The sequence below is a fragment of the Citrus sinensis genome, chromosome 5, assembly GCF_022201045.2.
Source record: "Citrus sinensis cultivar Valencia sweet orange chromosome 5, DVS_A1.0, whole genome shotgun sequence".
Taxonomy (NCBI): Eukaryota; Viridiplantae; Streptophyta; class Magnoliopsida; order Sapindales; family Rutaceae; genus Citrus; species Citrus sinensis.
The window spans coordinates 13,824,851-13,843,457 of NC_068560.1; the positions used below are offsets into that span (position 1 = coordinate 13,824,851).

The window sequence follows — 18,607 nt, forward strand, 5'->3', positions numbered from 1 at the left end:
AAAAAAAGATAATAATAATAACAATAACAATATCAATAATACAATAACATAATATAATTATGTTTTATTAAGGACAAATAAAATTTAAGTAATAAAAACTTAATTCCCTACCCGGTCAAGTTCTCATTCCTTAACCTCAAAAACAAATGGACTCCACATATTTTATTCTCATTAACATTTCTAGTTTAGTAACCACCAATCATTCCTATTTTAGATTTCAATTTCGTAATTTAAAAAAAAAAAAAAAGGCACCATAAATGTTGTTACTTTACATTTAGATGATATTGAATTAAATGGTCCAATGACTGAAAACTTTAATCGTACTTTAATGATCATAATTTTAAGTCCTTAAACTATATAATATAAAACACTGGTATTAAAGGAAAGTTATGAAAAAGATTTGTAAGTTATAATTACAGATATGTTGAGAGGAAATTACAAAGAACAAGTAGACGAAGTACATGCAGTTTAGATGACACATTGCTCTCAACCTCCATGCTGTCAGCGTAGGAAATACTGCGTGGCAATATTATCTCTCCATTCTTTATATACATAAAGAAAGACAAATTAATAAATTATCTGCCTTCATCTCTTCTCTGTTCTTCTTTCTCTATCGCAATCTATGGCCCTATTTTATGCATTGCTGTTTGCATTAGTATTTTTAATCCGCTACTCTGCTGGGCAGCTCAAAATCGGCTTTTATTCTGAAACATGCCCTGAAGCAGAGTCTATTGTCAGTAGTGTAGTTCAAGATGCAGTTGTCTCAGACCCCAACTTGGCCGCAGTCTTGCTTAGGCTCCATTTCCATGATTGCTTCGTTGAGGTCTTCTGTAACCATAATTATTTCTGCCTGTCTTTTTTCTTTTTCTTTTTTTTTTGAAAAAAATTATCTTTCATAATTATGTAAATAATGATAAGTAAATTAAATTAATTTTTTGTAAACTGTTTGCTAGGGGTGCGATGGATCAATTCTAATAGAGAACGGTCCAAATGCTGAGAAGCATGCATTTGGTCACCAAGGTGTTGGAGGGTTTGAAGTAGTAGAAAAAGCCAAGGCCCGCTCGGAAGATGCATGCCCAGGAGTTGTGTCTTGTGCAGATATTGTGGCCTTGGCAGCTCGAGATGCTATAGCTCTAGTTTGTTTAACTCCTTAATAATTTATTTATTAATAAACATCTAATTTCTTTACATTTAAGCTATCGTACGTACGCTATCGTCAATTAAAGATTAATATAATTAATAATTGATGAATGCAGTCAAATGGACCGAGCTACCAGGTTCCAACCGGGCGCAGAGATGGTGAAGTTTCAAATGTTACGCTGGCAGATGATATGCCCGATGTTAGTGATTCAATTCAGCAACTCAAGACTAAGTTTTTGCACAAAGGGCTATCGGAGAAGGATCTAGTACTTCTTAGCGGTATGCTTTCTCTCTCTCTCTCTCTCTCTCTCTCTCTCTCTCTCTCATGCATCTCTAATGACAATATGGTTGGTGGACACTCTGATTAAAATGATCAGGTATCATTAAGGCCAATTCTAAATATATGCATGTATAATTTTTTTTTAAAAAAAATGAAAGTTAGAATAATCGCATTATAAAAAATCTCAGAAAATTACAAGTAAATTCCGATGGAAAAATTGTCATCCATACAAAAGAATCAGAATAACACAAAATTTACTGCTCACAACTAAGACATGACAAATACAAAAAACCGACTTTGGCACTATGCATATAACGAATCTGATTTGATAATTAATAGAGATAAATCAAACTAACTAGCAATTCGTAAGCCAAAGGCAAGACCACCGCCTCACCGAAAGTAACATCATTCAAATAGTTATCTGAAAAGTTCATACAAAGACCGACACTACTGGGCCATTAAATCTCCAAGCACTTCCATTGGAGTCGACCCAACCGCCTCCAACACGAGTGTATCATCCCAATTCGAACACTAAAGTTGAAAGAATTGAGGGAGAAAAGAGGACATGCCTCGGCCCATTGTTGATTTAAAGCCCAGGTCCTCACTTGTTCGGGAAAATTTCCAACCCAATTATTTTTAACAGTTAAACAAAAATTTATTTTGAAATGTTTTGGTGGCCGTATGAATTGTGTTGATTAGAACTAGAAATGGATGTATTTAGAAAAAAAAAAGATAAAAATCAAAAACTAGGCTTAGGCCATAGTATCTTCTCTGGTCTTTGTTTGGTTAAGTTTTTTAATAGAATCTATTTAAGTAGATTTTTTTAAGTAGAGCGTTTATTAAAAAAAAAAAGAGTTATTTAGTTGTCGATGACAAGTTTTACTAAAACTTGTAAAATTATCTACTAGATAAGTTTTTTATAGTTATGTTCTAAAGTGAATGAAACAAGATTCTAAAATAAAAATATTTTAGATATTTTAACTTTGTAAAAATACTTTACAACCTCTACTTTCAAAAGTTTAAAATTTGAACTTGCTAGTAAAGTAAAAGTAGCTTATTTAATCTAAAAATTTTTACATAAAATACAATAAAAAATTAGTGAAAATTTAAAAAGAGTTTACGAAAATATACAAACACTTTTGGCAATAGTAAGCCATACTAAATATGCATTATCCCACTCATTGTGGTGGGAAAAGCTATTTATGGTACGACAAAATTATAACAATAAAATCACATCAAAATCCAACATTATTATGACCGTTCAGTGCTAGACCTATATGAATATTTTTTTCTCAAAAGCCCTTACATTGTGTCACCTAATTGAAAATAGTAGTGACATTTGACCTCTCAATTTATCTTAGTAGTTTCTTTTTTAAAATTTATTTTATCTATTTTAAAATGCCCTCATGAAAAAAATGAAAAATAAACATGTTTAATTTTTTTTCTTTTCTTTCTCATTTACACTCGAGCATCATCACTAAATCAATCATCATATTGAACAATATTTATTTTTAATTATTTTTTTAATTTTTATTATTTTAAAGCATAGTGAATTTGGTTTAATGAATGAAAATAATAACAAATCCCAAATTTACTATGCTGACACAAAATTGAATTGAATCACCCAAATCCTCTAACTACCACTGAGATTTGTCACCAACAATACAATATTGCAATATGCTTAATCCCAATCACTAACATGATCGGCATGTGTTTGTAGCTGTTTGCACGTGTTACAACCCAATAAGTATCTGCTTGTGATAGTAAAATTGTTTGCATCTCGCTGCTTACATGCACGCAATGTTAGATTCTCACAATGATTTAAGATCTCATTGCTTGCGATTGTTTTTGGAGGAAGTTTCCTTTCACTATTTTTCTCTCTCTAATACCCCCGAGATGGTAGGGTTAGGTTGGATCCCTGCTTCTAATACAAATTATTAAATAAAAAAATACATATATAGAGGGACATAATCCAATACCTTCAACTCCAAGAGTAGATACAAGGAAAATGTATAAAAGCTCACCGAGAAGAAAAAGATAATAAAACAATTAAAGCAAAAGGATAGGTAAAATCTAATGCCTGACATGAGGAACTTCCTACACATCCAAATGAGTAATCTAAGATAAGTTTATAGGAAAGCCCCAACGACTGAAGAAATACTGATGAAAGCGATGAATGCAAGTCCAATTATCCATGAAATCAGCTACAGAGGTAGCCTCCCAAAGTACATACCTAACCAAGACTTGAAATCAGCTACAGAGGTAGCCTCCCAAAGTACATACCTAACCAAGACTGAAAAGGTAGAAGATATAACATGGACTCAACCTAAAGTATAAACATATTCCCATCACACAGAGCCATGAGAATCAATCAATGAAACCATGGTGGCCGAATCAGACTCTGTTTTAAGTTCAAGCATAGAGCAACCAAACTGAGTAGCAATCTCTTAACCTTCACAAAAAATTGCGACCACCAACTGACAACCTAGGGTTGCCCTTGGAACAACCAACCATGGTTAGCTTCACCACCCCAGGCGATGATTGCAACAAGAAAACTAACCTAATCAACCTCTTGTTTGGCTCAATAACTCTTAAATCTTCTGCAATCTAAGGGCTTAAAATCCTCGCAATTGGGATGTGGATGGTTTAAAACCAAAGGCAAAATTAGCAAAACTAAAGTCTGAAACCAACCTATAAGTAAACAAATCAATAAAGAACGCCATCAAGTTAAATCTACCTATAAGTAAACATATCAATAAAGAACGCCATCAAGTTGAATCTGAAGACATGACAAGCCTTCCAAACAAGTCACAAACTAAAGTAAGGAAAAATAACTTGAATATGCCCTAAGAAGTGGTACTTCACTGCCAATGAACAAGTAAAGCATGATGAAAATAGAGCCAAACCTATCAAAACTACGGGCAATTGAGAAGTAGATGTCTAGAAGTCTCAGCAGCCCGACCACAGAAGCACCAAGAAATCACATGAAAACTCCTCGAACACAAAGCATCATTAATGGCCAAAAAACTATGTCACAGCTTTTAAAGAAAGAAAGAGAAACTCAGGAAGGAATATGCCACTACCAAATAATAGATAAAACTTTATCCCTAGGCCTAGAGCCATACACAAACTCCCGAGTTGCATGCAAATAGAAATTACCATTAAGAGCCATATTCCACCTTAATAAATTCAGTCCTACTTTGAAAATAAAGACCAACATGCAATCAAAGAGGTCAAAACATCCCAGAGTTTACCCCTATCCTAGACAGTGCCCCTCTAATAAAAAAAAGAATTGACACCATAGATTATGTCCTAGAAAGAACCGTATAAGAATAAGTGGCAAGAGCTCAGCTAACAATTATATTAGAAACTACAAAGCCCATAACTAACCATCCAATGCATATATGGCTCAGCAACAAAGAATAGAGTAAAAGCACGAGAAGCAAGATAGCAAAACTAAATCAGAACTAGATGCATAGCTTTGCAATACTTAGATTTCATAAAAGTAGCCCATGAAGGAAGCTAATCATGAAAGTGCAAACAAAGCTTAAGCTCTAGAGCCTTAGCCATATTGTCAAAAGAATAGCTAAAAAAGTTATGCTTCTCAACCAGATAACAAATTGAATTCCATTTACGCAAGTAAGCATGTCTCCTAATATGAATACTGCACCTGAGATAAATGAATGGAAGTGATTGCTATTGAACACTAGTAAAAGAGCTAAAATAAGCCTAATGAGAAGTAGAGGTCAAGCTCCCAATATAAAAAATGCTCGTGGCATAACTAATCAACTGACACAAAATTGCATTATAGCGGTGTAGGAAATCTTTAAGCTGTTGAAGGCTCGATCAGATCTCATTAGGAAAAATAACAATATCATCAGCAAAACTTAAATAAGAGACATGAACAGGTGTAGTAGTACAATTATGCAAAGAAGGGTACTGAGAATACAAACGATCTAAACCTTAAGAAAAGAACTCTACAACAATAATAAACAGGCACGGAGAAAGAGGATAGCCCTACCGAAGACCACCATGGGATTGGAAAAGCTTGTGGCTAACCCTATTCACCATCATGGAAAACCAAGGAGCAGAGATAGGCTTCTGAATCAAGGAAAACCACTGCTCTAAAAGTCCTAAACACCTCAATATATAGATAAAAGAGGTCCAGGAGATCCAATCATACGCCTTGGCCATGTTTAATTTTAGCACCACATTATTCCCTTAAAAGTTTAGGAGATGCCTATCTTCTGAATTATCATGGATCCCCCTCTTGGACCCACCGAACATTAGATTGGTGCCAAAAAAAAAAACTTCTTAAAAAGCAAAGCATGTTGCTATCGAGCCCTAGCATTTGAGAAAACCACTCTATCTTCAGTAGAGCTAGAAATATCACACTGCCTCCCCTTCTAAGCCATATCTTCCTGAGCCACTTTAACCCACTAAAATACATTATAAAACACATACTTATTCCAAGCATTTAGGCAGAGCTTCAACAAAACTAGCTTTTTGTCAAAAAGCCCTTATCCCTGTTCTAAAAATCGGGGCAAACCAACATTGCCGCTCAATATTGCAGAAAGCATGATGCTTAAGCCAAGCATGCAAAAATTTAAACTTAGAAGACCCTCTGGCCGAGTCCCTGTCAAAAGGCAACAGCAAAGGAATGGTTCGAAACAATGCGATTCATGTAGGTAATCTGAAAAAAAAAGAGATTAGAATACTGTGAATTATTCACCAACCTATCAAGAAGCCTTATGACCGTTAGTCTTAGTAAAAAGACTTGCAACAAGGTCAACATCTTCCAAACCACTGTCTAATAAAACTAAAACTAAATTAAATGTATCATAACACCCTAAGGTTGAGCATACCCACGAGAGATTTAGAAGGAGATTGCATAACATTGAAATCCTCTCTTATAATCCAAGAACTATATAATATTAAAATTCCCTCTCATAATCCAAGAACTATATAATATTAAAATCCCCTCTCATAATCCAAGAACTATCATGCCTATCAGCAAAGGCCACAAGGGCATCCCACAAATCCTCTCGCATAGGAATAGTGCAATTAGCATAAACATAAGATATAAGAACATGAACAGGAAAAAAAGAATGGCTAACCCAGTAATGTAATATATAAGACACATCCTAGAGTAACTCTATAGAGAATGGTGAAGACCAAGACACCTATATCTTCCCAGACTATGAAGAAATAACATGATTCATCCTATGTCAAACATAAGTAGACTCTAGCCTATCAACCTCAATAAAATTTTCCAAAATACAAAACAAACATAAACAATACATCCGAATCAATTATCACAATCTATGTATAGCGAGGGCTTTACTAATCCCTTAATATTCTATGTAAACATATTAATCATTGACAAGTGGAAGAATGGGTCACAACCCACCATTAAGTATTATGGAATTTTCGGCTCGTAGCTAAAGTAGAATCCTAGGATGACCTAGCAACCCTCAAGCCATCCATATTATCAATCATTGCATCATAAGGGGCAGAGGTTCGATTCTCCTCAGAAACAAACAAAAATCATGCATCCTCCCCTAATTCATCCGAAAAGCTGCAACTGTATCAAATATAGACAAACCTAAACGATTGTCACTTTCCTCAAAACCCAAAATTGTAGTCACTACCCTAAAAAACATCATAAAAAATATAGTACAGTGCAAATTGAGGGCCATCTGCAACTGCACAGTATACTCAATGAGCATTGTACATGCACCTTAGTCAATCATGACAACATTGCTATCAGTAGCCATAGAAACTCAAGTCTGGGCAATTAATTCAGTCTCCGTGTCCTGATCAGAAGGAATATGAGTAAAAGTATACAAAGAAACCTCACTAGAAACCATAAGCCCCAACAATCGGATCTCCTTAGTAGGATTAATCTGCAAACCAGACCCAAAATTCTATACCTAAACCAAAACAAGTTGTGCACTAGGCCCCTGAGATTTATTTTCAGCAATAACAACATGTTGAGGAATATGAACCACTCAACAGCATCAAAAGTAGGCTTCATCACATTATCCATAAACACTTTATCCTAAGGTTCATAAAATAGGCTATTGGGCCCTCTGCAGCCCAAGGTTATTCAGATAACAAGCTCAAGAAAAGTAACTGAGGTACTATAAGAGGGTACCTCTTTAAAAATAACATTATCCTAAAATCTAAAGTTGATTTTACTAACCCATAGAAGTGGTAATAAAGAACACAAAACGTCGTATTCAACCAAAACTTTAGCAACAGATGACCTATCACAAAGGCTGCAACGTGATCTACATGTAATGACTTTTCAATAACTGAAGCAATCGAGAATAGAGCGATTTCATAATTAATAAAATGAATAGGTAAATATAGAAAAGATATTGAAATTAGCACAATCGAAGATACCTCAGAACATTAAAAATCAGTTATCCACTTAAAAAGATGCATACCTCTACTATTAATGTACAAGGTATGCCAAATCCAAATTTTGGAATAATCTTCTTCCATCTCAAGCTTGATAATAATATATCCATTATCCAACAAGGAAACTTGGGAGTTTCCCTTTAACTTAAAAAGACATAAAAAACTTGTGAATGATATCCATTGCTGGTGGCCAAAGGAGGACTTACGAACAAGTGATAATTTATAAGCTTTTACCATGGACCAAATTTTCTTAGTTGAAAAGTGAATAGCAAATTCTCCCCAGTAGAGCAGAATTGACTCAATAGGGGTGAAAGGAGCTGAACAGACGGCAACAATATCAATAAAGGATTTTGAAGGGCGATTTCAGGCATTGTGACAAAAGATAGATGCAGGATTAACTACAAAGGTGTATAAAGGTTTGAGAAGAGTGCGGTTTTGATGACTGGTAGCTATTGATTGATTTTGAGCGGTCGTTTTTTCTTTCTTTTTAGAAGACCACCATGGGACCCCTACCTGTAATATAGATTATTAACTGACAAATACAAATAGAGAGAGTATAAACTAAAACCTCAAAGTCATCTAAGAGAAATACAATAGAGTATAAAAAATCCAAGAGCAAGAATCAAATGCGAACTAGCAAAGAGTGAATGAAATGAAAGAAAAAAAAAACAAAGTAGCAAACAGTGAATGAAATTAAAAAAAAGTAAAATAGCAAAGAATGAATGAAATGAAAAACTCTCTTAACATGAGGGTTTTCCTGCGCGCCCAGATGAATGATATTAGATAAATTAATAGGCAAAGCCTGAGGACCCATTAAATGCTGACGAATCTGATGTGAATAAGCCTAATTAGCCATGAAATAAGTTGCAGAAGTAGCATCATAACAAGCATGCCTGACCACAACAAAGGGAGAAAAAGAATGGCTTAGACTCAACTAAGAAGAAAGACATAATTTCACTACATAAAGCCATGAGAAGTAATCTAAGAAACTACAATAGTCAAATCAAACTTTACCTTAAGCACAGAGTAACCATGCAGAGTAGCAAACTCCAAACTCTCACATATAGCCATTAGCTTAGCATAAAGAATCGACTAGTTCTTAAGAAAATAGCTATAAGATGCTAAAACCATACCTCAATGATCATGAAAGATACCTCTAGTAACAAACAACCTAGGATTATCCTGAGAGCAACCATCCACCGAAAGCTTCACTGCTACAGACAACAATCAACAAATAGAAGAGAAACTTAATTAGCCTTCAAATCGGCTTAATTACTCTCAATCCACCTGCAAATAGTGAGCTAACGACCCTAACAGTTAGGTTTGTTTAAAACCAAATGCAAAATTAGTAAGTTTAAAGTTTGAAACCACCCTGTGAACAACTTCTATAGAAAACGATGCCAAATCAAACCTAAGAGCATTTCGAGCTTTTAAAGCATTCCACAAAAAGAAGCATGTAAGAAAAGCCGAATAAGTCCCTATAAAGAGGCACACTATCGCCAATGAGCAAATATGGCATGAGGGGTTAGAAAAGCAACTGACCTCAAAGTCAGATCACTTTGACCTACAAGCAATCGAGAAACATATGCCTAGAGGTCTCAGTAGTCTGGTTACAGAAACACCAAGAAACCATGTAAAAATCCTTGAGTATAAAGCATTGTCAGTGACCAAAAAAACCATGTAATAGCCTCCAAAGAAAAAAGAAAACCAAGGAAGGAGTATATCAATGGGATATAGACGAAAAAACCATTTCTCTAGGCTTAGAGTCATGAATTAGCTCCAAAATAGTCCTTAATTGAAAATCACCATCCAGGGCCAGATTCCCCTTTTCAGACAGCACCCCTCTAATAAAAAAAATTAGTACCATGGATGCCACACTAGGATTAAATAAGAATAAAAGACAGGAATCGAGCCAACAATTATATCAAAAACTACAGGCCCAACAATTTATCATCCAACACATGGGGCTCAGCGATGCAGCGAATAAAACAAAGAAGTCTCCAATGAGGAGAAACAGGATAACAAAATTGACCGTATCTAGGCGTTTAGTCATACAATACTTGAACTTCATAAAACAAGTCCATAGAGAACGCTGGTCATGAAATTGGGGAGAATTGCGTGGGAGATGTACCCATTCCCTTCGAAATACCCAATATATACCTAAAATTATAACACTCTAAGATTGTGTTTATTTTTTAGACTAGGAGTGAAGAGTGTGAATTCTTTCTATTCCAATATTTGCTTTAATAAATTAAGAAAGAATTAAGAATCTCACTCTATGAGCCCCACTCATTTTTTGAGTGGGGAGTGAGAGTGGGACTGCCGTGAGGAGAGGTGGGAGTCCACTCCCTCCTCTTCTTTTTCTACCATTTTTTAATTTAATTTAATGTTTTATATTTAATAAAATAAAATAAATAATATTATTATATTTAACTAAATAATAATTTACATTGATTATAAGTTAAAATTACTTAAAAATAATATTATTATATTAATAGAGAATTAATAAAAATTACTATATGCTATTTTTATTTAATAATATAATATTATTATATTTATTTTAAAAATAATAGTACTATATTTTTTTAATATTAATAATTAATAATAATAAATAGTTTATTCAAAAAAAATATTAATTTTGTACTCAATAATATTATATTAATAAATAATAAATTTAACATAATTATATTAAATAAAATTATGTTTCATTTTATATTTACTCTTCTTTTTATTAAATTTACTATAATTATATTTAATAAATATTTAAATAATAGTATTATATTTAACTAAATAATAATTGGGTTTGAATCTAAGTTTAATTTACTTAAAAATAATATTATTATATTAATAGAGAATTAATAATATTACTATATACCATCTTTATTTGAAAATATAATATTATTATATTTATTTAAAAATAATAGTATTATATTTATTTAATATTAATAATTAATACCAATAAATAGTTTATTCTAAGAAAATATTAATTTCATACTACGTTAATAGTAAAAATATTTCATTTATATTGCCCTTATCAACAATTTTTAATTTATATAATTAAAATTAAAATTAATAAAAAATTGTGATGTTCATAATTGAGAATATTAATAATTATTATAAATTTACAAATATAATAAAATAAATGTTTATTCACTAAATATATTTTTTATTAACTTTGTAATTAAAAACTATAATTCTTTAAATAAGGATAAAATTGTAATTTAAAACTATTTACTCCCGATTCAAGACAAAGTAAACACATAAATTGGATTATGATCTCCATTCCATGCTTCCATTATAGTGCAAGTAAACAACCTACTCTCACTCTCATTTCACACTCTCAATCCTAGGATTCCCACTTTAATCCAAAAAGTAAACACTACCTTAAATTTTACGCATATATACTCTAAAAAATTAGAGAAAGTACAAAAATAACCACAACTAAATCTTCATAAAACTAAACCCAACTCCTCGAAGTCGGGTAAATAGTCGAGAATACTCAACTTCAACCAAACCATACACAATTAGTAATTCAACATAAATCCTCGACTTTTTCATGTTAGTCGGGTAAATAGTCGAGAATACTCGACTTCAATTGAAATAAAAATTTATCTGAATTTTTTCAAGTAAGTCGAGTAAATAGTCAAGTAAATAGTCGAGAATACTCGACTATTTAACCAAACCATACACAATTAGTAATTCAGTATAAATTTTCGATTTTTTTCATATTAGTCGGGTAAATAGTCAAGAATACTCGACTTCAATTGAAATAAAAAATTATCTGAAATTTTTTTAATTTTTTTAAGTAAGTCGAGTAAAGAGTCGAGAATACCCGATTTTAATTTAACCTCACCCAATATTTATTCAGCAAAAATTCTTGACTTTTCATTGAAGTTTGGTAATTGGTTGAAAATACTCGACTCAAATTGAAATGAAAATTTTCCTTTTAATTAAGTCAGGTAAAAAGTCGAGTATACTCGACTTTGGTTGTGTTATTATGTAGAAGTCATGAGAGAGGAAGTACACATAAATAGATGGTTTTTTTAGGTTATTTTTTATTTTTTACACTTTCACAAGATATATATATGTAATGGGGTATAGATTTGGTATTTAAGGACAAATAGGGCATATTTAAATTAAAAAAAACCCATGAAATTACCACCAAAGCTTTAACTCGAGAGCCTTAGACAAATTAGCAAATGATGAAAAGCCCAAACCACCCTTTTTAACCAGATAACAAATTGAGCCATCTATCTCTTAATATCTGTATCACCCCATAAAAAACGAGTGACAAGTCTTTCCAAATACTAAATAATAGCCAAGGTAGCCAAAGGGCATGAAACGAATACAAAAGCATAGAGGACAACACATGCCGAAGAAGCATCAGCTTCCTATCAAAGGAAAGCAATTGATTAGCCCAATTAGAGATCCTGTCACTGACCTTTTGAATCATATCATCAAAGTAGGCATTCTTAAGGAACCCCGTATAAATCAAGCACCTAAAATAAGTGATTGGCACTGTAAAAAAATGTGTAATAGAGTCGACAATGGTCTGGCGAGAAGTCGAAGCTAAAATATATATATAATGTGTCATCACTATTTCTCATCTTATTGTATTCTTTATTATCTATTATCTAATAAATTGGTTGAGATTAAAAAAATAATTACATTACAAAATATTAAAAATAAAAAATAATTATTAGATTACAAAAGCTTACATGTCTCTTTCTCTTTCTATTTAAATTCAATAATATGTAACCATTAATAATAATTAATTATAAGTCTTGAAATATTCATTTATTTTATTAAGCCAAAATTAAACTTATAGGAAGGAATGTTCCTTCATCTTCCTTCAACAATGCCATTACGGTCTAATTTTAATTTCATTAATCTCATATTTAATTATACAACATTTTGTTTAGTGCCTTTTGGCTTCTTCAAACTCTATAAATATTAAGTAGTTAAGATTTGTGGCATCATTATTTCTCATCTTTTTATATTCTCTATTATCTAATAGATTGGTTGAGATTAAAAAATAATTACATTACAAAATATTAAAATAAAAAATAAATAAAAATAATTATTATATTACAAAAGATTACATGTCTCTTCCTTTTTCTATTTAAATTCAACAATATGTAACCATTAATAATAATTAATTATAGGTCTTGAAACATTCATTTATTTTATTAAGCCAACAACTAAACTTTAGTGGTTTAAAATACATCAACTAATTAATGTAGGAAGGAAGATTCCTTCATCTTCCCTCACCAATGCCACTAGAGCTTAATTTTAATGTCATAATCTCATATTTAATTATGCAATCTTTTGTTTAGTGTCTTTTAACTTCTTCAAACTCTATAAACATTAAGTATTTAAAATTTGTTATATTTGAGTTTTTTTTTATTTAACCAACATCCTCTTTAGAAATGTTCTTGTGTTTTTATTTTTTGACTTATTTGAATTTTTAGTATTGTGTGCTTCATAGAGTACTATTTTCTTCATAAATTGAACAATGATAAAGATAGTTGGATGATAAGAGTTAGGTTTTGTAGGATGTGGGAGTCTGTTAATACCAAGAAGAATGGAGAATTGATTAGTGTGAACATAATTTTTATTGATGAAAAGGTTGTGTACACTTAACTATACATATTAATATATTTTTTTAAAGTTAACAAAAAAATAATTAATTTTCATAAATAACATTAGTTTTATAAGGCTGTGTTATCTTTAAAAAAAAATTAATTCATATTTTTTATCAATTTCATCAAGTGCAAAGTAAAAAAAAAAAGATAATACTAAATTTTTTTTTTAAAGATGCGCAAAGCGCGGTCCTATTTCCTAGTTTAATATAAAAGCTACTCTTAGCCTGATTAATCAACTAGCCTGGAACTGCCTCGTAGTGATGAAGGAAGTCTATAAGCCGCTGAAGGCTCTATATTAGAAAAAAAAAAGTTAATTACCCAGTTTGATTCAACAAGAATTTTTTTTTAAAATTATATAATTTAACCAAAAAAAACTCATTAATTGCACTTAGATGTAACTTTTTATAATGTTTTCTCTTTAAAAAATAAAAAATAATTGAGTAGGGGTAACAATATATTTTATAACTAATTTTAGGGATAGAAATGTCATTTAATAATTAATTGTAGGGGTAAAAATGTTATTTTGTAATTAATTTATTGTCCTCGTTAAAGTTAACAACAAAGTTAACGGATTGTCACCTGATCAAGTATTTTAAAAAAACGTGTCACCTTTTAAAAATTTGTCAAAAAATCTATCACCCATGGGTAATTAACCCTAGAAAAAATAATAATATTATCAACAAAACTCTAATGGGAGATAAGATTAGGCCGCACTGTGTCATGCAATACCGCATAAGAATACTGAGAATTAGGGGTGGGTAAATCTAATCCAACCCAATTGACCTAACTCAATTTAATTTTGACAGGTTGAGTGGATTATTATTGGTTAATTGGGTCAATTTTTTCGAACCCAATCAACAATTGGGTTAGGTTGGGTCATTTATGATGAACCCATGTAACCCAATCTAACCCACATAAATAATAATAATAATAAAAAGAAGAAGATAATTTTCAATTGCAAAATCCTAAAAATTGAAACGGCTAATCTATATTTTTATTTTCTTTTTATTCTTTCATAAAAGAGATTATTTTGTTCTTGTATCTACTGCTCTAGACTCTAATTCCAAAACTAAAATCACTCTCTTAAATCTCAATTCTCAATAAATTAAGGTACTTTTTTGTTTTATTCATTCTATATTCTTTTAGTTTTCTTTATCAAATACTAGATAGTGAATAGAATTTTTATAATATAATATTTTTATATTTGATTTCAATAAATTTTATTTTAATTTTCATATCTTTTTCTTTATTTATTTTTTAATATTAATTTGACTTCAAACCTTCAACCCAATCAACCCAGCCCAGGCTAACCTGATAATTTAAGAGTTGAGTTGGATTGAATTGAACATGTTTATTTAATTAGGTTGGATTGAGATTATCTCAACCAATTTAATAATAGATTGGGTTGGATTTTTACAAATTCTATGCAACCCAACCCAACCCAACCCATACCCACCATGAGAATAAAAACGATCTGAACCCCATAAAGAAACTTAGCAGTCATAATAAACAAGCATATGAAAAGAGGACCACCCTACCCTACCCAAGATCATCTTGAGATTGGAAAAATCAGTGGCTAACCTAATTCACCACCATCGAGCACCGGGCCTAAAAATAACTCTTTGAATCAGAGAAATCCGCTGCTCTAAGAATCCAAAACACCTTAACATCTGTATAATAGAAGACTAGGACAACCGATCATACGCTTTGGCCTTCCAACTTCAGCACCACATTGCTCCTCCAAGAACAATGGTTCAAGTCGTGTGATGCTGAAGCTTCAGCTGAGGTTTTATTTTTATTTTTTACTTCTATTTATATTTAACAAGAGTAATTTTGAAAATAGTAGGGGCTTGTGAGATTATTTGAGGTTCAAATATCATTGTTAGTTTCGAAAAGGGATTTTCCTTTTTTTTTTTTCCCTTAAAAAAAGTGATTTCAGTTGTGAGTGGTGTCACTGGCAGCCCATCTAGTTTCCTTAAATCATCCCACCCCATGCACCCAGCCCATCCCCTCCCATTCACGAGTACACCTTGTGATAAAAAAATTATTAATGGAAACAAATGAAAGACATTTTCTATAGGAAAGAATATAGATTTTTTATGAAAACAATTAATGTAGATGAATGAAGAATATTGCAAAGGAATTTATCAATGAGAAGCTTCATTTGGTTGACTTGTGACGTGCTGGTTGTGAGCAATGGATTTTACTAAATTAATAGCATTGGGCTTGTGTACGGAATGTCACAATTGGTTTTCTTTAAATACAGGAATGTTGGGTCTCATGATTTTCCTTAAGCTTCGAAGATTTTTTTTTTTTCTTGTTCGGTTAACATTAGAGATGGTCAATGGGCCGTGCTGGCACCAAAGCAAGCCCCATGCGTGCTTGTGCAGTGCCTACTATGTGTTTCATGTCATACCGTGTCATACCTAAATTTTTTTTACTTAGGCCCGGCCCGGTACGTGCCGGCCCATTCGTGTCGTGCCCACACATGCCGTGTCGTGCCTGAGAAAAAAAGTCCAACAAGCTTTTTTCTTTTTTCTTTTTTCTTTTTTTTTAATTTTTTTAGAGTGCATACTAAGCTGTTGGCGTACTTTTTTCAAATCTATATATTTTTTTTAGGTCTATGCCTTTATTTAAATTTAATAGAATTGAAAATTTAAAACTCAAGTCCATATCTACTAATAATAAACTAGTAATAGTAAGAAAATATAATATTAATTACTACACTTGACCTTATAGTATTAGAATTTTTTTAATACTTAACAACAATAATAATAATAATAAAATTTTCTTAAGGGTTAACTTAATTGTTAATTTGGACTTACATAAAGTCATAAATCATAGTTTACAATAATATTAATGAATATTTATAAAATCATGATATTTATAATTTTATTCATTAAAATTATGATATCAATTATTTATTTAATAAATTAGAAATATAAATCAATTATAGTATTTTTTTTAAACTAAGAATTAAATGAATTTAAAAAATTCAATTTCAAGTTATTTGAAAAATCATAAAATTTTAAATTTTTTTCATTAAAAAATAAAATATTCTTATTGCAGATTTTTTTATCATGCTGTCCTTAGTACATCTCTAATTGTGCCGTGTTTTTAAGGCCCGCGTGTCTAAAATTTTAGAGCCGTGTTGTGCCCTGTACCTCACTGAAACATGCTCGTGTCGTGCCATACTGTATGGACATGAGCCGTGCCACGTGTTGTTCGGCCTATTGGCCATCTCTAGGTAACATTGATGGATGGACAAAGTCCAAATCATTTTTTTAACCCATATTTTTTTTTTCAAAAACCACTAACTCGACCCCTTAAAGCTCTTCGATGACAAACATGATCATATCATACTAATAATCCTCATAAATTGCATTAGTTGTTGTAAGACTACAGGAATTTAATATAATTCAATATAAAGGGAAGGTTCCTTAATTTAGAGTTTTTCTTTTAAAAAATAACTTAATTTTTATCCATTAAATTTACTGAATCTTAAGGTAGATGGATGAAACATAAATACAATTTTTAAATTTAAACCGTTTATTTAGTTGAAATATATTAATTTAAATTTAGATTTTAACTGATATAATAAATAATGTGTCATTATTTGATTGATATAAGTGAATTATTTCAACTGAGTAGATACAACATAACTCTATGTAAAATACATGAAATATCAAGTTACTTTTTAAAATAAATTATTTAAGTCAAGGGAATCTCATAACATAAAAAAGAGATTTAGGTGGAACTTTTCTTAAAAAATTATTATTATTATTATTACTTTTCAGCTGCGCATACTATTGGAACCACCGCATGTTTCTTCATGACGAAACGGCTTTACAATTTTTTCCCTGGTGGCGGATCCGATCCCGGAATCAACCCTAGCTTCGTTGTAGAGCTAAAAGCAACTTGCCCTCAGAACGGCGACGTTAATGTACGATTACCAATTGATCGTGGAAGTGAGAGGGTATTTGACAAGCAGATTTTGCAAAACATTAAGGATGGCTTCGCTGTTCTGGAATCTGATTCTAGGCTCAATGATGACATAATTACCAATGCCATAATTGACTCCTACTTAGGGATTCTAAACCCAATATTTGGTCCATCTTTTGAGGCTGATTTTGTTGAGTCAATTGTGAAGATGGGCCACATTGGTGTCAAAACAGGGCAGCAAGGTCACGTGAGACGCCTTTGTGCTGCTTTCAGCTGATCTGTTTGCCAAATTCAGATCATTATTTGTCTTTTTTTTTTTTGGTTAGACAATTTTAATTGAATATTTGTCAAATATGCTGTATCAAAATTAATATAGATTATCTATCAAAAAAAAAAAATAATATAGATTATGTTCACCCTTATTTTTCAAAATTCACAAACTGTAACCTTTGTTTGAAAATTCATGCAACTACTAAATAACATCACAAGTGCATTTAACTTTTGTCACATGTATCACCAAATCATTTAAGTTAATATGTGGCACTATCTGATAGAATTTGATTGATATAATATTGTCTGTGGCACTATCTGATAGAATTTGATTGATATAATATTGTCTGTGGCACTATCTGATAGAATTTGATTATGACATGGGTCACGTAAGCATTGATTTATTAATGAACTTTTGAAAAATTATTTTATTTTTAATGGTACTTCCTTAAAAACTTTTTTGTGCAATTGCGCGATGCGATAGTAGCAAGTAAAATCTTCTAAAGCCAAAAATCATACTTTCACGAGTAGAAATTCATGATTTGCGATGTTAATTGAAAAATTTGTTTTGGTAGAGGCAAAAAGAGGCCTTTTGTATTTTGGAGTTTGAATTTCAATCACTTCATGTTGAAACTTTACCGCCATATATTGTTGGTTGCGAATAGATAATATTTTAACTACGGTTTTGTTGGTTAAGGGTTTGAAATTTGAAATTTTATTAATTTTTAATTATTTAAAAAAAATTTACTTGTTTCTTTTTTGTGATTTATGTTTTATTTTCAGACATTTATATTTGAGTAAAAAAGTGAACTTTATGTAACTTTTATGTGAATAAGAAGAGATTTAAATGACAAGTAAATATTGTATTCTAAATATGTCTCTATCAAAATACTTCTTTTCTAAA

At 31.3% G+C, this 18,607-nt stretch overlaps 1 protein-coding gene and 1 long non-coding RNA gene across 4 annotated transcripts; one reads left to right on the forward strand and one right to left on the reverse strand.

Annotated features, from left to right (window-relative positions):
• Window positions 1–560: 560 nt before the first annotated feature.
• LOC102607425 (peroxidase 43) lies at window positions 561–17,835 on the forward strand. The gene is made up of 4 exons (XM_006494019.3): window positions 561–823; window positions 954–1,136; window positions 1,257–1,419; window positions 17,289–17,835. The coding sequence occupies exons 1-4, from the start codon at window positions 623–625 to the stop codon at window positions 17,708–17,710; spliced, it is 969 nt and encodes a 322-aa protein (XP_006494082.2). The 5' UTR covers window positions 561–622; the 3' UTR covers window positions 17,711–17,835.
• LOC107174777 (uncharacterized) lies at window positions 1,571–10,167 on the reverse strand. 3 transcript variants are annotated; one of them, XR_008055017.1, is made up of 3 exons: window positions 9,594–10,167; window positions 9,389–9,452; window positions 1,571–9,060 (listed from the first exon to the last, which is right to left on the reverse strand). It is a non-coding gene; the product is annotated as an uncharacterized LOC107174777 (long non-coding RNA). The 3 variants fall into 3 exon arrangements; XR_008055016.1 differs by having other exon boundaries at window positions 1,571–9,057; window positions 9,389–10,167; XR_008055015.1 differs by having other exon boundaries at window positions 9,389–10,167.
• Window positions 17,836–18,607: the final 772 nt, after the last annotated feature.